General features: G+C 43.0%; 1 protein-coding gene across 1 annotated transcript in view; it reads right to left on the bottom strand.

Moving 5' to 3' along the window:
* Positions 1-10,636: 10,636 nt before the first annotated feature.
* LOC136944686 (eukaryotic translation initiation factor 3 subunit H) overlaps positions 10,637-25,153 on the bottom strand; it is a 61,169-nt gene continuing 46,652 nt past the window's right edge. Inside the window, exons 4-8 of the mRNA XM_067238544.1 lie at positions 18,120-18,219; positions 16,150-16,299; positions 13,063-13,183; positions 11,153-11,285; positions 10,637-10,974 (exon numbers count right to left, since the gene is read on the bottom strand). Coding sequence (XP_067094645.1) covers positions 10,877-10,974; positions 11,153-11,285; positions 13,063-13,183; positions 16,150-16,299; positions 18,120-18,219 — 602 coding nt within the window. The 3' untranslated portion in view covers positions 10,637-10,876. The remainder of the gene's footprint in view (positions 10,975-11,152; positions 11,286-13,062; positions 13,184-16,149; positions 16,300-18,119; positions 18,220-25,153) is intronic.

The following is a 25,153-nucleotide window of genomic DNA, read 5'->3' as shown; positions in this document are numbered from 1 at the left end:
AGTCCACCGAGGATGGCCGACGTGGTGGATCACCTCTTCTGATAAGTATCACCCTATTTGTATTCTAATCCACCTACAACATATTCATAGCTAGCATGTGTTTCTTCAGCATTCCCGTTCATTACACTACCCGTAGACGTAGATATATCACAAAGTATATACGGTCAACTTCTAACCTTCGCTACCTATCCAGATCTTCTCCACCTGCCCTCTCTCTTTCTATAGGGCTCTGGAACTGCCAGTCCGCTGTGAACAAGGCAGACTTCATCCCAGCGTTTGCATCTCATGCTTCTCTTCATGCCCTTGCGCTGACAGAGACATGGATCCGCCCTGAGAACACTGCAACTCCAGCTGCTCTCTCCGTCAACCACTCCTTCACTCACTCACCCCGCTCAACCGGGCGGGGTGGTGGGACAGGGTTGCTTCTTTCCCCACATATTAAATACACATCCACACCACTCCCTGTTACTGCCAAATCATTTGAACACCATTATGCGATGCTAACTGATCCTATCAAAGCCTGCTTAATTGTTCTTTATCGCCCACCAGGCCCGCTAGCCGACTTTGTGGAGGAGCTGGACATGCTCCTCAGCGTCCTCCCGGATGATGGAACCCCCCTGATAGTCCTTGGGGACTTCAACATCCACCTCCAAGGAACTCAGGCCGTCGACTTCTTGTCTCTCCTGACCTCCTTCGACCTGACGCTGCTGAGCACACCGGCGACCCACAAGGCAGGCAAACAGCTAGACCTCATCCTGACACGTAACTGTATCACTGACTTAACCTCTGTAACCCCACTGCATATTTCTGATCACTACTTTATCCAATTCTCTATCTCTCTCCCTCCAACTCCTTCTACCTCCCCTCCCCTTGTAACTTTCCGGCGCAACCTCCGCTCCCTATCCCCCTCCCATTTCTCCTCTATTGTAACATCCTCCCTCCCCCCCATTGACGAGTTCTCGTCCCACCCCACTAACACTGCCACCGACACCTTGTTAACCACTTTAACTGCATCACTTGACTCTCTCTGTCCCCTGTCAACCAGGCCTGCACGATCTTCTCCCTCCTGCCCGTGGCTTACGGATGTTATTCGTGAAGAACGGTCCACCCTTTGGGCAGCCGAGAGGAGATGGCGCAAGTCCAAAGGCGGTCTGGACCTTGATAAGTATCACTCCCTCCTCAAATCCTTCTCTTCTCACATAACTGGTGCTAAAACCCTCTACTTTCTGAACAAAATTAACTCTGCTTCAAACCCCCACAAACTTTTCTCTACCTTCTCCACCCTTCTTAACCCACCTCCCCCACCCCCTCCCTCCACCCTGACAGCAGACGACTTCTCCTCCTTCTTTGAGAAAAAAGTCGCCGACATTAGCAGTCGGTTCCCTAAACCCACCTTTCCTACCCTCTCACCCTCCATGACTGACCCAACTAAATGTCTAAACTCTTTTTCTCCCCTGTCTGAGGCAGAGATCTCTGACCTCATTCTCTCTCATCGCCCCACCTCCTGTCCCCTTGATCCTATACCCTCCCCTCTCTTTCAAACCATCTCCCCCTCCATCATAACTTTTCTTCTCCATGTCCTAAACTCCTCTCTCACCTCTGGCACCTTCCCCTCTGCCTTCAAACAGGCTAGAGTTACCCCTCTACTCAAAAAACCCTCCCTTAACCCTGCCGTTCTCCAGAACTACAGACCGGTATCACTGTTACCCTTCCTTTCAAAAACAATTGAACGTGCTGTATCTAACCAACTGTCTAACTTTCTCTCTCAGAACAACCTGCTTGACCCCAACCAATCGGGCTTCAAGACTGGCCACTCCACAGAGACTGCCCTCCTTTCAGTCACCACTGCCCTCCAGTCTGCCAGAGCGGCTTCCAGGTCATCCGTTATCATTCTGCTGGACCTTTCTGCAGCGTTTGATACAGTTAACCACCAGATCCTGCTCGCCAGACTTTCTGAGATGGGCATCACTGGCACTGCACTCCAGTGGATCTCATCCTACCTGTCGGGAAGATCCTACCAGGTTTCCTGGGGAGGCAAACTGTCGGGCCCTCGCCAGCTCTCCACTGGTGTCCCACAGGGCTCCGTCCTTGGACCCCTCCTCTTCTCTCTGTACACCACCTCACTTGGACCAATCATCACCTCCCATGGCTTCTCCTACCACTGCTACGCTGACGACACGCAGCTGTACCTGTCGTTCCCCCCGACCGATCCGGGGATCTCAGCTAGGATTGAGGCCTGCCTCACAGACATCTCCGCCTGGATGACCGAGCACCACCTCCAGCTGAACCTCGCCAAAACAGAACTTCTCATCATCCCGGCTAAACCCTCCATCTCCCACGATCTCTCAATCACCCTGGGATCTGCGACGGTGACCCCTTCATCCTCTGCCAGGAACCTTGGGGTTACCATGGACGACGAGCTCTCCCTCACGGCCCACATTGCTGCGGTCTCCCGGTCGTGTAGATTCACCCTCTACAACATCCGGAAGATCAGGAGATACCTGTCTGAGCACTCCACCCAGCTGCTAGTCCAAGCACTCGTCCTCTCCAAGTTGGACTATTGCAACTCTCTGCTCGCTGGTCTCCCAGCATGTGCAACCCGCCCTCTTCAGAGGATTCAGAACGCGGCGGCCCGCCTGGTCTACAATCTACCCAGACGCTCCCATGTTACCCCGCTCCTCATCTCTCTCCACTGGCTACCTATCATGGCCCGTATCAGATTCAAGACCCTGGTATTGACCTTCCGAGCAGTGAACGGGACTGCACCCGTCTACATCAAGTCTCTCCTGCAGCCTTACACCCCCACCCGCCACCTACGGTCTTCTTCAGACAACCGCCTGGTGGTCCCACCGCTCAAGACCGCCCGGTCCCAACACAAGCTCTTCTCCTGTCTGGCCCCCCAGTGGTGGAATCAACTCCCCACCTCCATCAGAGACACTGACTGTCTCTCCACCTTCAAGAAAAGGCTCAAGACGCACTTGTTCCGGGAGTACAACGGTACTTAGGAACGGTTCGCTTGACCCGATGTTAGTTTCCTCAAGGATCACAATGACTCTTGCTTAGAGACTTGTTGCTCTTGTGGTTAGTGGTAACTGATTTAAATTTTTGGTTCTCGCTGTGATATATTGTTTTATTACTGTTGCTTGCTTTTTCCCACAGGTACACTTGCACTTATAGCTGTTCATGTTGTTTGGTTGTGACTTGTTTAACTACATGCTCTTATGGTTCTTCCCTTTGGCACTTACTTTGGTTGTTCACAATGTGTGCTTCATGTTTTGGCTACTCGCGATGTTTTTTGGCTATCTTGTTGTTATGATCAGTGACCTATGCACTTTGTAAAGCTCTCTCTTGGAAGTCGCTTTGGATAAAAGCGTCTGCTAAATGAATAAATGTAAATGTAAATTTCAAGTATGGTATTTGTGTTGGAATCTGTTGCTGTCAACTCTCAATATGAAGTCCAAAGAGCTGTCACAATCAGTGAAGCAAGCCATCGTTAGGCTGAAAAATCAAAACAAACCTATCAGAGAGATAGCAAAAACATTAGGTGTGGCCAAATCAACTGTTTGGTACATTCTTAAAAAGAAAGAACGCACTGGTGAGCTCAGCAACACCAAAAGACCCGGAAGACCACGGAAAACAACTGTGGTGGATGACAGAAGAACTCTTTCCCTGGTGAAGAAAAACCCCTTCACAACAGTTGGCCAGATCAAGAACACTCTCCAGGAGGTAGGCGTATCTGTGTCAAAGTCAACAATTAAGAGAAGACTTCACCAGAGTAAATACAGAGGGTTCACCACAAAATGTAAACCATTGGTGATTCTCAAAAACAGGAAGACCAGATTAGAGTTTGCCAAAAAACATCTAAATTAGCCTGTACAGTTCTGGAACAACATCCTATGGACAGATGAGACCAAGATCAACTTGTACCAGAATGATGGGAAGAGAAGAGTATGGAGAAGGGAAGGAACTGCTCATGATCCAAAGCATACCACCTCATCAGTGAAGCATGGTGGAGGTAGTGTTATGGCGTGGGCATGTATGGCTGCCAATAGAACTGGTTCCCTTGTATTTATCGATGATGTGACTGCTGACAAAAGCAGTAGGATGAATTCTGAAGTGTTTCGGGCAATATTATCTGCTCAGATTCAGCGAAATGCTTCAGAACTCATAGGACAGCGCTTCACAGTGCAGATGGACAATGACCCGAAGCATACTGCGAAAGCAACCAAAGAGTTTTTTAAGGCAAAGAAGTGGAATAATCTGCAATGGCCAAGTCAATCACCTGACCTAAATCCAATTGAGCATAAATTTCACTTGCTAAAGACAAAACTGAAGGGAAAATGCCCCAAGAACAAGCAGGAATTGAAGACGGTTGCATCAGAGGCCTGGCAGAGCATCACCAGGGACGAAACCCAGCGTCTGGTGATGTCTATGGGTTCCAGACTTCAGGCTGTCATTGACTGCAAAGGATTTGCAACCAAGTATTAAAAGTGACAATTAGATTTATGATTATGTTAGTTTGTCCAATTATTTTTGGTCCCTTAAAAAGGGGGGGGGGCACATATAAAATGTGTTGTAATTCCTACACCGTTCACCTGATTTGGATGTAAATACCCTGAAATTAAAGCTGAAAGTCTGCACTTAAAGCACATCTTGATTGTTTCATTTCAAATCCATTGTGGTGGTATACAGAGCCAAAATGATGACAATTGTGTCAATGTCCAAATACTTATGGACCTAACTGTATATAATATTTCCTATTCACTAAGTAAATTTGCAGATCTCACTGTAGCAGGATTCAAAACACTGAACGCAGAGGTGCAAAACCACCGTCTGGTATTGATAAAACATGGTCTGGCCCTAGATGACCTTATAGGCACTGAGGGAGGGATGTGCAATGTGTTAAACTTGAAAGGAGGCAGAGGTGCCACTTTGCTCCCAGCCTCCAACAACATGTCCACCATCATTCAAAACCTTGAAACAAATAATTATTTCCTTCCTCATTCCAGTGTTTGCTGTCATATTGACCACCATTGCTGTACTTTTGTGCTCCTGTTGTGCTGTGAAGCTTGTGTGTAATGCAGTACCAAGACAGCCGTGCCCGAGTCCTTGATGATGATGCTCCCTAGAGAGCGTCCCCACAGACACCTCCCAGTGTGTGTGTGTGGCCAGAGTAGGCCTTTACAAGACCTGTGCCCCTTGCCCTTTTCTAAGGCAAGGCAGCACAGATATACATTCCGTTGCAGGCTCTCCTCACTACTATTGAAGCCCCCACTGACTACTGTTGCATAATCTTATAGACAAAGTACATTTTGAGGATTTGGAGAATCCTCAAGAGGGGACTCCTACATTTAACCATCTTTTAGACCAAGTAAATTTTTGTGAGGATTCAGAGAATCCTCAAGAGGGGACCCTTAAATTTATCTCCCAATACTAACATAAATAGACTCCTGTTGTTGAGGTCCAGAGAACTCGAACAGGGGAATGAAGAGGTCTGTCCTTAAACCATTGATCAGTTAACAACAATTAAAGATAGTGATGACTGGACCCCCTGCAGCCTCTACTGGACCCCCTGCAGTCCTCTACTGGACCCCCTGCAGTTTGCCTACAGATCCAACAGGTCTGCGGACGATCCAGTTAACATGGCCCTCCACTTCACCCTACAGCACCTGGACTCCCCAGCATCCTATGCCAGGATCCTGTTTGTGGACTTTAGGGCTGCAACAACAAATAAAATCGATTATTAAAAGCGTTGGCAACAAATGTAATTATCGATTCGTTGTGTCGCGCAATTATTACGCCACTCAATATGTCGCGGAGATGTTTGAGTATAAAAAAAAAAAGTTTCGTTGAGTGCGGAGCGGAGGTAGAGGAAAGGCCATCGGAGAGACGTTGTTGAGTAACATTGTTCTGAAGCACATGGCGGAGGCAGAGAAATCAGTACGACCCAAGTCATCCAAGGTGTGGGAGCATTTCACACTAAATACATCGAAACAGTGTGTTAATTGACCGAGGTGAAGTTAGTTTCATGTTCGACATTCGTCTCACATTCGGAAGACGCTACTTTGCAGCATCGCGTTTTTTTTAATTTTTTTTTAAATAATATTTTTAGGAATATAAAACCTCAAACAGACACTAGAGTATCTTAACAATGTCTGGTATACTTCCACAGCCTTTACTTTTTCAATGAAGTTTCAAATAAAATGATAGAAAATCACTAATCTTTGAAAATAGCTTAATCCTTGCAAATCTTAACTTTTTTCAAAATTGTGTCAAAAAATCTTAAATATACACCAGATTATTCTAATAAAGTCTGGCCTACATCCACAACCTTTCAATTTTCAATTAAATTTTAAACAAAACTCAAATAAATTGCTCATCTTGGAAAATAGCATTAAATCCACGCTAATATTAATAACTTTTTCAAAATTGTGTGCCTGTTTGCACATTCTGAAGTTTTTTTACACTGTGAATTTCCACTCTCCGTTCTGTTTTTGAATAAAGGGTTGGAAATTAATTGTGGAGTCCTTCCGCTTCCTGGGCACTATCCTCTCCCAGGACCTCAAGTGGGAACTGAACATCAGTTCCCTCACCAAGAAAGCACAACAGAGGATGTACTTCCTACAACAGCTGAAGAAATTCAACCTGCCAAAGACAATGATGGTGCACTTCTACACAGCCATCATTGAGTCCATCCTCACCTCCTCCATCACCATCTGGTACACTGCTGCCACTGTCAAGGACAAGAGCAGGCTGCAGCGTATCATCCGCACTGCTGAGAAGGTGATTGGCTGCAATCTGCCTACCCTCGAGGACCTGCACACCTCGAGGACCCTGAGGCGAGCGAGGAAGATTGTGGCCGACTCCTCCCACCCTGGTCACTCCCTGTTTCAGTCACTCCCCTCCGGCAGAAGGCTGCGGTCCATCAGGACCAATACCACACGCCACAAAAACTTCCCTTCCGCTGTTGGCCTCTTCAACAAGGCCAAGGGTTCACACTGACTTCATGACTTAATGCCCTTAAAACAACATTGCTTTTTGCACTGGACAATACAATCCTGTACCATTTGTATTTTTTGTAATATTTGTATTTTTATATTGTAAATTACTGCAACTTATGTTTTATTTTTTATTGTATAGTTTATTTTAATATAATTCCATTGCTAGTTATGTACCCTTAGTATAGTTAGTCCTCATATTTAAATTTTACATTCCTATATGTTTAATGTTTGCACCTTCCTGCCAAAGCTAATTCCTGGTCTGTGCAAACTTTCATGGCGAATAAATCCCATTCTGATTCTGATTACTTTATGACTTCTATAGTGTTTGAAATGTTCTGAATATAATAAACAACGTTTGATCTATACCTTGCAATATTAAGCTCATGAGCACATAACCCTTGGTTATGTCCAGGAGAAATATGCCTATCTATTAATTATGTTTCTTGTATCATTGATAAACTGTCATTATACTGTTGCAATATGCAGATAGGAGTTTTGGTTACTCAAAAATGTTCTGAGGGCAGAAAGGATTGGTTTACAGATTCAACCAATGAAATTGAAGGAGAGGCGGGCTCAAGACGTTTGAATTGTGTGTAGGGGATCGGACATTTGAATTGTGGAGGAAATCGTCAAGACGTTTGGAATTGTGTTTAAGTGAATATTTTGTTAAATTTCAACAAACTCTGACGTTTACAAAGATAATTGGCCAACATTAATTGACAGAACTAATAATCATCTTATCTTATGCATTTTGATTTGACTCCATCAGTCGCACCAAAGCTGCTCATGGTGTAACGTTAAATAGGGTAAAACGTGCTTTTTAAAATGTTAGCCCGCTTTCTATAGCCATTATGCGACTACATAATTGCTTCAGATCTCCGTGACATTTATATCATTGATAAACTGTCATTATACTGTTTTAATATGCCTGCATAGCCATAAGTTGGGTCTTTGTAAGGTGTGACTAGGGAAGGCCTGTGTCGCTGATGGGGCAGAGTTGTTGGAGCTCAGACTGTGAACTTACAACGCAGCATTGATTACAACAGGGATAAGTTTGCGGCTCTGCAAAGGAAGATGGAGGACATGGAGACTTTCCTGAAGGGTGGACGTGAAAATTGAGTTGCGGCTACTCGTCAAAACAACTACACCAATCTTATCCACTTTCGGCCCCGTAACCAGCACAGGCCTTGGCTGGAAAACAACTCCCCTGGAGAGCGCTGAAGCGAGACTATCTTGCTCCTCCCTCCCCCCCCCCCCACCGACATCTGTGGTTTGGTCTCTGCCCGGGTCATGACCAAGGATGTCTCCTGGCCAACACAATCTTCATAGGGAGAATCGGACTGATTGTGGCCTAGGTCGAAGGCGCCAACCCAGACCTACTCACACATTAACTTTTACCTACTACAGATATCACCACCCCCCCACCCCCATCCAACGCCTACGCCTGCTTGTTTCCCCAGGGTGGCTGGCGGGTCTGTGTCCAGCGCCTACCATGGCTGCAGGTCCAGATGCTGCTTGTCTACCGCCCCCCCCCACCCCCCACTCCCCGTTGCAAGTCACGTGTTTTTGTAAATGTTGTTGTGCTTATGTGCTGAGGTTTTTGTCTGTTCCCACACTGTACTCCTCTAGGAGCATTGTCTGGGTGTTGCCTTTTTCTCTCCTCCTCTCTCCTCATGTTATGCTGTAACTTTCTAGTTGGCGCCGAAAATGGCTGCCTAGGTAGGCTCTCCTGCCAAAGTAAATTCCTTGTCTGTGCAAACTTTCATGGCGAATAAAAACCAATTCTGATTCTGAACTGTATCCACTGTGTTTAGCGCCTGAGACCCACTACCTACATCACAACAGTCCTATATGACTCAGTTGGGCATACTAACGGCTTACGGTTGTGGGTTCAACGCCCCCAACTTGGGAGTATGTACACTATATTTGTTTGAAAAATGGGGAACTGGATAAAGATGCTCTTGAACGTAGATATGAAGGCTAAAACAATAGTTTATTTAAATAGGCCCAGGCTTGGGATAGTAGGTACTGTCGTGGGAGATTGATTATGGGGTGGCAAGGCAAACTAGAGAAGGTTACCCCAGACTAGGTTCTGGGGCCTAAAATTGCTGACTCCTAACTGCATAGGTGAAAATCACTGCACAGTTGATAAACTCCGCTTGAAACTGGTTTTCTCCAAACAGATGAGTATGATTTGGCAAAACTAAGTATGAGAAAGGAAATGGTATCCTTAATAACGGCCTATGATGGGGTCGTTAGGCTCAAGAGGGCCTGTCAAGAAAGGACAAGGGAATGAGACAGGGGGTAAAGAGTAGGCAAAGTTACTAAGAGCTCTTATCTCATGAGACCACCTTCATTGCCAATAGTGATCAGTTGTTGCTGAACCAGGCCTGAATTAGGAGTGATAGAGAAGAGAAGCAGAGTCTGTTATGATGGGATCCAAGGACAGGATGGGACATTGGAGGGGGAGTACTTGAAAGATGGGGGATTCAGCTGTGGAGAAGTTCATCAACATCTTTACTAGCCAAAACAGTGCCTAAAAGGTAAAGATGGGGGGAGGAAGTTAGAATACTAGGAAATCTAGGGACTTCCTGAGATAGTTCCTTCATATCATCCAGGGCGGGGGATTCTTCTCATTTAGCCTATAAAAGTTTTGGGGCATTGGTCTTTGTCTTTTCTGTATGTCTTGTGAATGCGCTATTGCCTTTCCGAAATAAACCATCAAGCTGCCTTAAGCTGTTGAAAGATATTTGGTCTTCGACTCCTTTTTTTACTACCTTCTACGGACGTCTTGATTTCTACAACAGTACATATGCCTGACACAAGAGAACCAAATTTTGTTTGTTTGTGTACACATTCACACAACTCCATCCTGTGTTTGAGCTTTATGAGGTACACAGTTCACTCAAGATTGTTATTGTCACTTTACATTGATCCTAATGTATTGCTGCCTGTATGCACTGAATTTGGTAGCACATTATCCGTTTATCATGAAGTTTCTGTGCGTGACATTATGAAGGAACATATGCTATGCTTTGTTGGTTGCATTTTCCACATAAGGAGAAATATACAAAATAAGCCGAAAACGTAATTCAAACACAAATTCTGTAGTTACACGTAAACCTATATAACTGGGGTATTCAACATTGATACAAATCACTTGGATCTACCACAATTTAATGACAAACCAGACTAATTTGATTATTTAAAAAATATGAAGGGCTGCCAGGTAGCTTGTCAAGTCGCAAAGAAAACTGAGTTATTTGTGTGCAAGTGCCTCTCTTTCCAATAATGCTATATCACTTGCTGACTTGTAATTACTGTTAATCATCAGGCACCGGTGACACAGGCCACAGAACAAGTTGTACATTTCACACAACGCACCCGCAGCCGCTGACATTGTTAAACAACGCCTTGGAATATTATAAAAGAGTGGACTGCAAATGTAGCAAACAATTATTTCTTGATTAAACACAATGCTGACAGGCTCATTTTAGTGGAGGAAGTTGGGATATCACTCAATATGTTACAATAGTTTTAAATGATGAGACAACTATTTTTATGAAGTCCAGGGTAACTGGCTATTAATAGGTAATCACCACCTGCTACCCAGGGTAAAAGCAATGCAGGCAAAATAAAAGGAGATGCAATGTTTTTTAATTGGAATTACATAAAAGTATTTCTGTGAGGATCAGCAGCAAATGCTTCAATTGGTATAAACAATTTCAAAATATGCTGTTCGGTCAATATGCTGTCAATATGCTGTTTGGTCACTGGTTTGTTGTTAACAGATCTGGCACGGCAATTATCCAATGATGGGGCTTCTTGTGGGAGGGCGGGTGAGCATCTCTGGAGCCTCTCTCTTCATCTCTGTTCTAGCTGTTGTGGCCTTGCAAAGCTTCAGCCATGAAGAGCTTCCCAAGGTTCTGAGAGGTGAATTCCTTCACATTCTGGCAGTAATTGTTAATTTGCCCTGTTGGGGATGCACGCCACACAATAAGTGGGTTGTCAGAAGAAAGGGAAGTGTCAGGAGGGGGTTGAGGGGAAACATCAATAACCTTTTATAAGAATGTAATTTGAACATAATGGTGAGATAATTACTGAACCAAAGGTCACTTTCACCGGACTTGGAAGGGCGTGTGTGTGTTTACCTGCGATGAGAAGGGTGTCCATGCGTGGAGGGGGCTGAGGAGGCTTGAACATCTTGCTGATGTCTTCCTCGGGCAAGGGGGGTTCCCCTCTGCTCTGCCGCTGGGTGTTCTCCTGCTGGCGCCTCTGGACATACTGGGGGGGAGGAGGAGACGGCAGAGGTGAGACGAAAGGGAGAGGTGGAAGAAGATGAGTTGACAATAAAGAGGTGGGAGGATAGTAGTGTGTGTGTGTGTGTGTGGGGTGAAATTAAGAGGAAGAGATGAAGAGGTAGATGGAGACAGGAGTTATGTGTGACAGGAATGACGTGATTTGTGTGTGGTTGACAGCCAGTAAATCAATGATGTGCTTTGTCCCTGGATATCCCTAAAAGCCCTGTTAATTTAGGAAGATAGAGGAGGAAGAGAGGCAGAGGCAGGAGATGGCGGAAACCTGAAGGGTTCTATCTCTAATAATGCCAGGAATCTGTATCTGTGTACGTATTAGAATGGTTTAGTTTCCAACGAGTACCTCGAGAACTGGGAACTCAGCAAAGTACATTTTTTGCAGGTGTCCCTTTTATAATCCAACAGAGTGCAGTGCCGAGATTGATGTTGTTTGGATTAGCTTTTCGACATTTTCAGGGGGTGTTTTGGTGGATGGTAAGTAAGCTTTTGTATTTCTGCTACCCATCCCAAAAAAAAGTATACACATGGCCAGTCGTCGCTGTGTTTTACCAGCTTACGGACACAAAACCCACCACCAGGAAGAAAATAGAATAGCAGTAGAAGGACATTCCAAATGAGGTTTTATTTGAAACTATGAAAATCAAATTTAGAAAAACATTTTGACAATCCACGTCCCGGGATTGAATAGTTTTTCTCGGACTGTCGCTCAAAAAGAACAATCTTGGCACGGGTGGCAACCCTAGCTACAATTAGTTTGCAATGCTGCTTTTAAAGGGTAGCCTATACTTCATGGATTAAATTCTGGCTAGCTAACAGAACGACAATATAAAGTGGATACTTTCAGTATAGATCAGTGAATTTTGTTACTGTAATCAATGTGTTTACTGATGTCAAAACTACCTGCACATTGCAAATGTGCACACAACTCAACACCAAATCAACTACGACATTAAAATTACCAGCGCGCGCATCACAGACATGGGCATTATTCCGACAATTTAGCCTCCTTGGTCGGTTTCTTAAGGCATGGATATGCTATATCTAGCGACTGGAACATTTTAGTCTACTCGGTCAGTTGCCGTGTCATTTTATGAGTATGCGACACAGAAAATGCAAGACTATTTTACAGCATTGCATAGCACAAAGGAAAAAATACAAACAATAATATAAAAATAGAAAACACCCCTTAGTAGGGATGTAGCGATATAAAAATCTCACGGTACGATAATACCTCAATATAAATGATGACAATGAACAAGTTCCCTTTTTTCCATCTGATCAACATGCAGGCCCTGTAGTAGATGGGAAGAGATTGGACAAAGGGCCAAAGAAAGAAAGAGATAAAGAAAAGGTGTGTGTGGGGGGGGGGGGGGGGGGAGGGCAAGGAAACATGATGGATCATGAAGGTAACCAAGGAGATGGTGTTAATGGCTAGGCCGGGATTGTTCGGAGGGAGAAGTGAGGTGTTAGCAAGAAGTGGTGTTCTGGAAGGTTCTCTGTGATTAGACCATAAACAGATTGACCAAGCGTTTCTTCATGCAACAATGACTCCCATGACTCTTTTACTTTTACGACTAATGCGTTTTATTTCCTTTCAAAAATCCTCCCGGTGTTCACCTGGAGGTGAACACTGGTTATTCTTCTGACAACTGTATTGGCTAGTCAGTCAACATTCTGTGGGCATCCATGACAGATGAAGCCATTTAAAATGTTTGAGTGTGTGTTTGTGCATGCACGAGTGTTACCTGGTGTTTCTGCTGCTGCTGTTTGCTGAGGTTGCGACTGTAGGTATTGTACTTGACTATGTCCTGGCTCATGTCATCCACTCTGTCCATCAGAAGCTGCAGGCTCTTCTCCAAGTGGTTGCTGCAATTACATCACAACACACGTTGCTTTTTCTACCCACAGCCTTCCCAATCAAACTCAGAACTCCTGTAAACCAAGCTGCACTCTTCTTTGTTAAAAACTCATGCTTGCTATTCTACTATCAAACACATACTGTGTAAGAAAGTGATGTTTGGAGCGTTACACGTGGTTCAGTATTTTTTCACAGGCATAAGAGAGGTGGCTTCCACACCAATAGTAACACTCCCAAGGCACTTGTACCTCCGGCAAATTTGACACCAACTCATAGGTTCACGAGTTGCATATCAATTAGCGGAGTTTCTTAAAATGCAGCCATGAATCGTTCAATGGGCCTCATTCACCAAATGTTCTTAGAAACTATTTTTTTCTTAAGTCCCACTTATGCAGTTTTTCACGAAGATTCTGGCATTCATCAATGTTTTCTTATTTGGGATTTGTTCTTAGGTAAGAACAGAATTCACGCATACCCAAGAGCACTCTTACACATAATTGAGAGCTGACAAGTTTGCGCAAAATAAGTAGTTATACCGTTTTCGTCCGTTCTAATTTAAAATCGAATATTTCTCTCCTTAATAATTTTGCAACTAATAATTGTCATTATTTTACACATAATTATATGTTTGTTTGTTTTTATACACTACACTTAAGCTCATTTGTAAAGCACTTTGAATTGCCATTGTGCATGAATTGTGCTAGGCATATATAAATAAACTAGCCTTGCTTTGCCTTCAATTCACATCAATTATGTTAACAGGGAACCATGCCATCTTATTTATTTGCATAATGACGAGTAACGGTTGGGACGCTTTAGGCTACCAAGAGCAGTCCTCATGGATATTTGTAACAGTCAACTGTCTTCTAGGCTATGTTTTGAAATATGTTTTTTTGCTTCAGAATTCAGATTAAAGTTAAACCATTTATTTTTCACTTCATCAGTTCTGCGCCCTTCTCCAGATACAGCGTTCACTGCATGAGTAATTGCATTCCATGCATCGGTTTTATTTACTGCTTTGTATCCACCGCTGACGCTATTAAATATGATTTACATTTACGTTTTACATTTATGCATTTAGCAGACGCTTTTATCCAAAGCGACTTCCAAGAGAGTTTTACAAAAGTGCATAGGTCACTGATCATAACAACGAGATAGCCCCAAACATTGCAGGTAGCCAAACATGAAGCATACATTGTGAAAACCAAATAAGTCCCAGAGGGAAGAACAATAAGAGCATGTAGTTAGACAAGTTACAATTAAACAGCAAGAACCAAAAGTGCAAGAGTGTACCTGTGGAAAAAAGCAAGCAACAATAATATATGTCACAGCGAGTAAAATATTTTTAAGACAGTTACAACAAACCAACAAATGTTGTCGTTTGTCGCGAGCTTTGTGTTTTTATGTCTTTTGTCGAGGCCTCCACCGCCAGTGTGCACATGGCCCTGCCATCTCACGCCCTTTTATGGGAATTAACGGGGCGTTTACCTATGCTAAATAGGAGCAACGGGGCACGAGCTTTCAACTTACGAAATATTGGGATTCATCATTCTAAGACCACACCTGCGAACAATTCTGCTGTTTAGGAACGTCATGAATCACAAGTCGATTTTTCTTAGGAACTTTAAGAACAAATTTAAGGAATAACTTAGGAAGATATTGGTGAATGAGGCCCACTGTTCTTTATTTCGAAAATACATTTTTATAAGTTGCTTTCATTAAAAAAGTCAAAGTAATTCTTGGAATTTAAGCAGTTATTAATTTCCTGTTTTGAGAGGCTTTATGACGACTGTACGGGCCCAATGAACACCTGCAGGTCTGCTAAGTGGTCTCAGGGCAGCTAATGGAAAAGGAGCTACTGAACACTGTGCATGACAATGGCAAAATTCCCCCAGAAACCACACAAGTTCTACACAGTAAAAGTGAACAAATGGAACCCTTCCACAGAAAACATTTGCTGCTACTTTCACCCTCCTCCCCTCATCCTCCTTCCGCTGGCGTGCTTTTTTGTCACGACTCCCTTTCTCTGCCTCCCTTTCTTTTCTGAGTTCTTGGAGTCCCTGGTACCTCTCACTGAGAGCAAGTTGGGCCACAGGAAAATAAAAGGCCAGTGTGGGAAAAAAAGAAGTTCTGTTCACATATGTCTCTATACAGAAAGGTGTAATTATTTGGTCGCTTGGAGGCCGGAGCACTCTAATCCTTACACTAGCTCCCTGGGGGTGAGGGGTGCTCTGAGGAGGATATGACAATGACAAATGTCAGAGATTGGAGAATGAGACAAAGGAAAACATTCAACAAAAAAGGATGTGTGGGGGGCAGGTTGCAGTCAGGCAATCTGACAACTTTGGGGAGAACAATTGTGCCGCTATGCAGTAAAAACCTATAGCGAACTTAAATAGCATGACAAGCAAGCATATTACAAAGCGTGAGTTCCAAAACGACAAAAATATATTAAACTACAGACTCATTTTGGTGCATTTTAAAACAGTCACTAGCTAAATAGCATGGTAGAGCTACGAGCGAGCTACATTTAAGGTGGCTCAAACAGAATGGCCAATTAAAAGAGACACTCCCATCGTAAATTTAGTGAACATAGCACAGCTAACATAATGCCCCTGGCAAAAAAAAAGGGTTACTGGAGTAACGTTTAAGTGGAAATGGCCTGTTGGTAGAATCAATCATTTTGTCTGTCAAGTCAAAAATGTGATCAACCCATGTGGACTGTCTGTTTTTGATCTATTAGGTATCGAGTATTGAATCAGTATTGTTTCAGTTTCAAGTATTGTTTTGGTATTGAGTATCGTGATATTAAACTTGGTATTGGTATCGAAGTAAACATTTTGGTATTGTGACAACACTAAACCATTCACTCGACTGCTGGGCTGGTATGCTTGTGCTAAGACATCTTGCACAGCGGATAAGTCCTGTCAGTTTGTAAATGACTGCGTTGTGTGAGCCGGACTGGTTGACTGACCTGCTGGAGAGGTTGAGCAGCTCATGTTTGTCAGCCACGGTGGACTTCTCCTCCAGTTCCCACATCAGGACATTGATGAGGTGGGAGTTCTTGATGACGATGGGCACTTCCTCAAACATGTGCTCGAACCCAATGTTGGCCTTCTTCAGTCTGATGGGGAGACAGACGTGGGGGGTAAATATTTGATTGTTACTTTGCTACATGTTTGTTGAGTATGTTTTTTTTATGACTCTGCATATGTGAACAAGTGAGAATAGGGGTAATATATCCTTGGACAATAAAGTTTGGTCCTTTGATAGATAATTAGGTCATCAGAACAGTCTGTCATGTCCTATGTAAAGGTGTGCTTTTTGGCCTCATCTTATGATCCCATTATATTCAACCCATTCAGATTACGTTATGTTACACACAATCAAGATTAGAGAAAACATCAAAGCATAAACAGCAATCAACTAATAACAAAACTTCTCTCGCCACACCAGAACGGTAACAACTGGCTTATTGTGTCAACAGTTAGGACGGAGGGGAAACAGTTTGCTGGCGGTCAGAAGTGAGCTTCACAAACTAAGACTCTGTTACCCTTCATTCATCACTACCCCCCAATCAAGATGCAGAGCATGTGTTACATTAATTATCCCCACGAGACCTTAGACCATGTCAAATTCATAATTTTGGGGTATTCTCTGCCGCAGGTGGTAGCAACCTGTCTACTCAACCGTCTTATTACTGAAGCAGCCCCAGACTGCACCGATAAAAGCTGAAACAATTAGGAGAGGAGATATTCATGCTCATGCAGGGGATCAATGGCAGAACAACTGAACTTGTGCAGTGTTCACACCAAAAGCAAAACAAATTTGTGCAAATGAAGCGAATTTTCGCTTCACGTTCATTTGTGTTAATTCGCGCAAATCGCTCAGAGCCAACAATTTTTTCCCCATCGTCAACCATGTCCGGATTGACTACTATAAACGAATACAAAGTAGTGTCGTATAGCAGAGGATGCCCACAGACAGTTAGAATACTCTTGACCTCCTTTTCTTCTAAAACGTCAGTGACATTTCAACACTGATACTGTGTTTGCATTGACTTTACATGTAATCTCGACATGCAAATAATTTGCTTCCATTTCTTTGTGAACACAGCATTAGAGCCTGACCGATAAAGGATTTTTAAGGCCGATATTGATACAAGTATTTGGTAATTAAAACATCTGATAGTCAACATCTGATATATCCAGAAACACGTAACAAAACAAACAGATTTCCCACTCTGCCCGACCCAGGCTGGATCAGCTGGTTGTAGGGTTTGTGGCGTTCTAAACATGAGTGTTGCCAACAGGGATGTTGTAGAGTGCCCTCCTGTGGACAAACTATGCAACACCAACACTCATAACATGGTTGAAGAATGTTTCGTCCGTTTTTTTTTAATATTAATTTCTCGGCCATTGTAAATGCCAATACCGATAGTTTGGAAAATGACTAATATCGGCCTGCCAATAAATCTGGCGGGCTCTACACAGCATTAGAGAGAGCAATATGAGAGCGATACTGAGAGAGCGGCAGAAAGAAAGAACATGGGGAGGGTGAAAAAATAGACGGCGCTATAGATAAAGAACGAGGGAGGTAAGGGCAGGAAGGGTCAGAGAGATAGAATTCCCTTTATTTGCAGATGCAATTTGAAAGCAATTACTATCAGCCTTAGGGTCAGGATGAGAATAAACATTGTACACTTGTTTACTTGACACGGCTGACAGACTGAAATCATAGTCCTCAGCAGGCTTCTCTAAAAGCCACTGATGGTTTCCCCTGTGGATAGGCAAGCCTGAGTTGCCTTACAATTAATGTAGAATCTCACATCTTGTGTGGCTCGAGTTTTTTCTTATGAATGTGTGTGAGCCGTTTGTTAAAAGTATTATGGCACATTGCTACATTCTAGAATACAGTGTTTGTGTGTATATCGCAACAACTCACCCCTCTGGTGTAAAATCCTTCTCCTTGCAGATCTCCATCAGTTTAGGTGTCAGCCTGTAGGCCTTGAGGGACAAAGAGCCCTGAGCCGTTTTGATAGGGTCTACATTGGGGCGAGAAAGAGCAAAAGAGCGGTATGTGTGTGGGGGGGTATCAGAATCCTGTTATGGAAGGATGAAAACCCACTTTACTTGATCTTACCCAAGGTAATCCAATTAAATCACAGGTGAAATAAGCGATTTGAATAAGTGAACTGATGACTCAGCTATTGTGAGTCTCAGGATTTGAAGGACGGTCCATGTTCACCCTGTTATTTCCTCTACTTTACCTTGACCTGTCTGCCTCCCAGTTGCGTGAACTCTGAAGTTATCCGACAGTCTAACTGAAGAAAACAGGCTTTTCACAAGGCTTGACTGGAAAGCAACTCACTGGACTCATGCGAGGAGGAACAAAAAAATCAATTCTCTCTCGCTTGGTCTTGATTGGTGATAATGTCGATTCCTTAGAGGCTTTTTTCTTCCATTTAGGTATGCATTATTGATTGACATTAATGCAAGCTCTCATCAAAGATGAATAAGGCCTGCCTGTGGAGCTGGTCTGGAGGTTCGAGGAACATCACTCCTGCCTATTATGTCAGAGGGAAATTAGAGTACATGACACCACGACCCTGAGGCCGACTTGGAGGTGAGCACTGAGTTTGTGTGTGTGTGTAATTGGGTGTGCTCACGCCTTCGGCGAGCACAACCATTGTTCTCTCACATATATATTATTATTATTGTTGGAATGCTGCTTCAGCATTCCAAGTATTGTTCTTTGAATCTTTATTCAACTTATTTTTATTATTATTATTTATCTTCTATTTCTTCCGTGGCACCTTTCAGCGCCTTCAAATCTTCTGCTATTAAAACCGTTCAGCTATCAAAAGAATCTGCAGTTTCAGGCCATGGGTGCTATGACTTTTCAGCTTTGTACCTCTTATGCTTGAATTAATATAAATATATATATATATAAATATATATATAAATATTCATAATATTTTTTACATGGGTTTCCAATGGAGTTCTTTCAAATCCTCTCAAACTTCTTTAAACTTCTTCAACTTCCAAATCCTTCTTCTTCCTCAATCTTTCAGCTAGAGCCACCATTTAAACGTGAACATTTTGACAAAACCCTAAACTATTTTTAAATAATTCCGCTTTTTGATATCTATTCAACTTTTTTCAATATCACTGATTATGTTTCATGACTTTTTCAAGCCGTTTCTGAGATTTACATGGGTGTGTACGTGAAACCCTAGAGTGCAGACTGAAACGCTTAGAGTGGAGGCCTGAGCTTCGGATGTCGTTGAAAAAATATTTCTAGTTTGCCAGCATTGCCACAATTGTCGCTCTTCATGCTTCGTTTTTAGATCAATAGATAGCTAATTTTGTGCTGGTCGTAGACCGTTGTCTGTGGAATCCAACACTTACACATTTGTTCAGAGCCCCACGAAAGCGAGACAAAGTCCAACTCTCGCCCCATAGAGACCAATGAAAATCTGGCGACAAAATCGTCAGAGAAAGCAAAAAGAACAAGATTTTGAAACTGCAGGTAGAGTCGTATTTCTGACCGCAGAGACATAAAGGACATCTCTGGTTTCGGCAGAGTCTTGGGTCTTGGAAAATATCCGTATTTTTTGGGATTGGACGTATAGTTTTGCGTCTAGGTTAACTTCTTTGAGGTGTGGATTCTAGCTACATTTCTGTTATTCTCTGCCCTCAGCGCGTTAGCAATCATAGCTGCACCATCACCGTGGCAACGACAGACACGCACCACTCAGTCTCACGCAGGTGATTGGTATTAGCTGATTAGTGGAGTCACAAGACAGAGTTTGATAGTATTTCAACCTGATACAATTTACAAGAGGTGACTGCAGGTGCTGCTAATATCTCTTTTACTACTATTGCTAATGGAACTGTTTTATTCTACTACACCACTGAGTGTGTACTTGACCATGAGAAACCCGATTACTAGCAATTGTCGGTTTATGCCAATTATACGATTACTCCGTTTACATGTGTAATTAGTTATGCGATTACTCAATAAGCGCGTCTACATGATTCTTTTTATTAATCGTTGTATGCTCCACGGACAAAACTTGCACCATCATCCTTCTGCAACAAAGTGTCGCCGTGTCTTCCTGTATCGACCCTACTGCTGTGTTTCATTCAATCAACACATTGAATCCTACTAAGAAAGCCGAGTAAACGCACTCAATGATAAGCTACATCTGCTACTGCTATTACTATCCCAATTATAATTTCAGCTGTTAAAACTATAATATTCTTGTTACGACTAGCTAGCCTACTTCTGTTTAACAGTTCAGCTTTCAGCTTCTCCCGCATTGTAGGCTATTTAAGCTCTTAGTTTGTTAGATGATGCAGTTCAGCTTCCACATTGCCTCTTGAAATTCAATTATTTCTTTGATTTCTTCACAACGTTCAAACTTATTCTCCCGCATTGTATTTAAGCACTTAGCTTTGTTAGATGATAAAGTTCAGCTTCCACACTGCCTCTTTTGTGTGACTCACATTTTTGAAATTCATTTCAGCTTGCGGATATTTTCTCATTTCTGTAGCCTATTTTCAGCAATTTAAAAACAAATAATTCATCTTTAAGATTCCAACGCATTTTCTGGAGGAAACGCACTTTCTAGTCTTATTCTTCTATTTCTTCCTTGACACCTTTCAGCACCTTCAAATCTTCAGCTATTAAAACCATTCAGCTATCAAGAAATTCAGCAGTTTCAGGCTATGACTGCTATGACTTTTCAGCTTGGTACCTCTTATGCTTGAATTAATATAAATCAATATTCATAATATTTTTAACATGGTTTTCCAATTGAGTTTTTTTTTCAAATCCTCTCAAACTTCTTTAAAGATCCTGTAAAGTAAATTCCATGTTTTGCTTCTAAGTACATTATATACGTGTGAGATGAGTTCCTGAAAGCACGTGCAAAGCGCTAAAACTTTGTCACACTGAAATGTGGAGTTAAACCGAAGAACAGTTTCTCTTCCGTTTTCAGATCAGGTTTTAATGGGCGGAGCCAAAAAATGCCCTCTTTACGTCATTTCGCCCTATCTACGTCAGATCACTGAATGGCTCCTCCTGCTGTACTGTTATTGTAGCCTACATCAGCTAGCTAGCTAGCTTCAGGATGTCTCCCACCACCCGCAACTGCATCTTCCCTGGATGCAATAACTCCAGCTGCGCTGCAACGCCATTTAACCTTTTCAAAATCCTGTTAAATTTGCCTGAAAACGCCTAAACAGCATACCCAAAGTAAATTGAAAGCTGTTCTTGAACCATTTGGAGTACATGCATGTAAATGGTCTCCTTTGAAAGCTGACAAGTTATTTCCCCTGTTGTCAGGTACCCTGTCAGTCCTACTAGTGTTGAGTAATAGAAGCTTGAACGCAAGGAAAGTGAAAGTTTATATTTCTGCCTAGATTTTGTTTTGAAAACAGAGGCCTGAAGAGGCCTAAAGGAGGTAGGTATTAGCTGGAAGAGGGAGTCAGATGGCTGAGCAGTGAGGGAGTCGGGCTAGTAATCTGAAGGTTGCCAGTTCGATTCCCAGCCGTGCAAAATGACGTTGTGTCCTTGGGCAAGGCACTTCAGCCTACTTGCCTCGGGGGGAATGTCCCTGTACTTACTGTAAGTCGCTCTGGATAAGAGCATCTGCTAAATGACTAAATGTAAATGTAAAATGTAAGACTAAATTGGACCACAGGTTGAAGCCTTACCCAATTCAAATCAAAAGTCAAACATAATACCACAATATATTCATATTTGACACGTGTTTTTATAAGAGTACATCCAGGCGTTTTCTAAAAGGGCCTTTTGGAGACTCCAAAATGACCCTTTGTAACCAAGGTCAAATACTTAGGATAAAAAGGGATTATTTTTCATAGCTGTTATCTCTAATGAAAGGTGGTACTTAGAACTATCATATATAATAGCTAAATCCCTAATTAGTATTACTGAAACACAAAAACTGAAGCATGAACACATTGGAGTGCTTTATCTGATTCCCAGGATTGGCGCACAAAGAACACTGATTCTGTCAACCATATTGCGCAATCGACTTTTATTTTGAAGGCTCCACAGAGACATACAAATGAGGTATTAGCATTTTCAGATAGCTCTCAGCTACAAGGCTAACAAGCTAATTTCAGAGCCCGTCAAAGCCAGTTCGAAAAATTTGTTTAGAACTAGTGGGGGGGGGGGGGGGGGGGGCAGGACGCACAGACCTAGTTGGCTTTAGAGGGCTGTCAACGGGGCATGGAAGCTCCTATTGGGTCAAACAAGGTGTCAATCGAAAGGGGAGGGTTCAACGGACATTTTGATGCCTTCATATCGTAAATACTCCGTTGCTAACCGGAGAAAAGAACACTTTTGTGAACAAGTGGTTTCTTCCGTCGGCTAACTTGCATTATGAAACAAAGGGTAATGGCTATTCATGAATATAAAACATTGTATTTGGACGAATTACTTTACATGGTTAGATACTTTGAACCCTTGGGAATGTACGCAGATCAAGTTTTGATGTGTTGTTTGCATACCTGGACGACACTGAACCTTTGAGGGTAAGTAGAGACGTTTGGCTTTGGTGTTGTTTACAAAGTGGTGACTGGACAAACACGTTGACTAAACTTGTTGTTGTGACTCAATCTTGAAATGGTTTACATATCTACAAGCACAAGAATCGTAGCTTTCCAATGATGTATAACATGTGTAGTAGTCTAAAAAATGTATTATTAACATTTAGTGCGTAGTAACTGGGGGAGGAGGGGGCAGTGTTTCGGGCCAGTGGGCGGGCCTGCACGAAAAACAGGTTAAGTTCCCTATTGATAATGAAAGGAAAAATAGGTGGATTGATTTTGTGAAGAGCCACGCTCATGGAAAGCTTCGGATAAACTCCAACAGCCGCCTCTGCACTGACCATTTCACGGCGGACAGTTTTAACATGGACCAGAGACAGACGGGGTTCACCAACACACGGCTTCTCTTGCAGCGCGGAGCCGTACCGAGCATCGCCCCTCCGGCCGTTCATCCTCCGGTCACACCTGGACCATACACCGCCGCCAGCAGTTCATCACTCAGTTCTGTGTGCTTGTTATAATTATACTAGATAACTTTTCCAGAGGTATCTCTGCTATGAGTTAGTGCAAACCGCTAAATTGATATTAGGCTACTCGGTGTAGAATGATAGTATTTTGGTGAAATGGTAGCTAATGTGTTAGAAGTAGCCTAGTTGGAGAGCTCACTGTCTGCTGTCCATTTTTACTGTTACAGCTCAGGGGAACATTTCATTTATATGCATCTGTATGTTTCACTCATTGAACAAATAAATTGTAATTCTATACGGTTTTGTTCGGCTTGACATAGCGTCCATTATCTGGATCGAAGGTAGGCACTAGGCAGCGAGGGGCGGAGCTTCAGCTCCTTCAGGAGACACGCCCCCCCCAGTCTCAAGCAGAGAAGACTGCTGATTTTTTTATGATTTCAAAGCCTAATTTAACATACTTGTCAGTGTTATTTTTTCATTAGAATTTGGATGGGTAGTTGATAACACATTATTCTGTGGTGTGGCGAACTTAAAACTCGTTTCCAGGTCCACTTTACAGGATCTTTAAACTTCTTCAACTTCCAAATCCTTCTTCTTCCTCAATCTTTCAGCTACAGCAACCATTTAAACTTAAAAATGTTGACCAAACCCTAAACTTATTTTTTTTAAATCAGCTTTTTGATATCTATTAAACTTTTTTTTACATCACTGATTATGTTTCATGAGTTTTTCAAACCGTTTCTGAGATTTACAAGGGTGTGTATGTGAGAGCCTAGAGTGCTGACTGAAATGGTTAGAGTGGAGGGGAGCTTCGAAATCAGTTTCAAAAAGTATTTCTAGTTTGCCAGCATTGCCACAATTTTCTAGCCTGGCTCTGCCCTCCTACGTACATCCGCCAATTTTGATTTTGCTTCTGTACTAGGTCTGGCCATGAGGTAAGTAAGTCAGATGTCTCAGGTTAATTTTATACCGGCCAATCATCGAACAGAGGGAGTGGCTGTCGTGCGCTAGATTGTGTTGTAGTTCCGTAATGGCGGCGGAGAAAGATGCGAGCGAAGTCATTCAGTCCGTTGTGGCAACGCTGCCGAATATCTATAAACTAAAGCCGGAACAAGAACAAGTTTTGCTGAGTTTTGTTGGTGGCCATGATGTTGTGGCCTTCCTCCCCACAGGGTTCGGAAACTGTTTGATTTTCCAGCTACGGCAGCTAGCTCTGTTACAGTAGTGGTGAAGGAATTGGCTAAGGCGAACACTAGCGATTGGTTATGGCAGATCAGAGTGGCTCTGGGCAGATTTAATAGTTTTAAACTTCAACAGAGTACCCGCCTACAAGGAAGTCAACGCTTGTCAATGGAGCGAGGCCAGACTCTGTACAAATGAAATGTACGAGTCTGGTTAGGACCAGGCTAACAATTTTCACTCTTCATGCTTCATTTTTGGATCAATAGATAGCTAATTTTGTGTTGGTCATACACGGTTGTCTGTGGAATCCAACAGACTTACACATTTGTTCAGAGCCCCACGAAAGCGAGAAAGTCCAACTCTCGCCCCATAGAGACCAATGCAAATCTGGTGACAAATTCGTCAGAGAAAGCAGAAGGAACAAGATTTTGAAACTGCCGGTAGGGTCGTATATCTGACCGCACAGATATATAAAGGACATCTCTGGCTTCGGCAGAGTCTTGGGTCTCCGAAATTATCCTTATTTTTTTGATTGGACGTATCATTTTGCGTCTAGGTTAACTTATTTGAGGTGTGGATGCTAGGTAAATGTATATTATTCTCTCTGCCCAGCTCGTTAGCGATCACAGCTGCGCCATCACCGTGTCAACCAAACAGACACGCACCAGGAAAGCAGAAGGAACACGTTTTTGAAACTGCCGGTAGAGTCGTATTTCTGACTACACAGACATATAAAGGATATCTATGG

This window comes from Osmerus mordax, chromosome 6, assembly GCF_038355195.1.
Source record: "Osmerus mordax isolate fOsmMor3 chromosome 6, fOsmMor3.pri, whole genome shotgun sequence".
In the NCBI taxonomy this organism is placed as follows: Eukaryota; Metazoa; Chordata; class Actinopteri; order Osmeriformes; family Osmeridae; genus Osmerus; species Osmerus mordax.
Note: the sequence above shows the minus strand (reverse complement) of the source record. Positions and strands in the feature narration are given on the sequence as shown.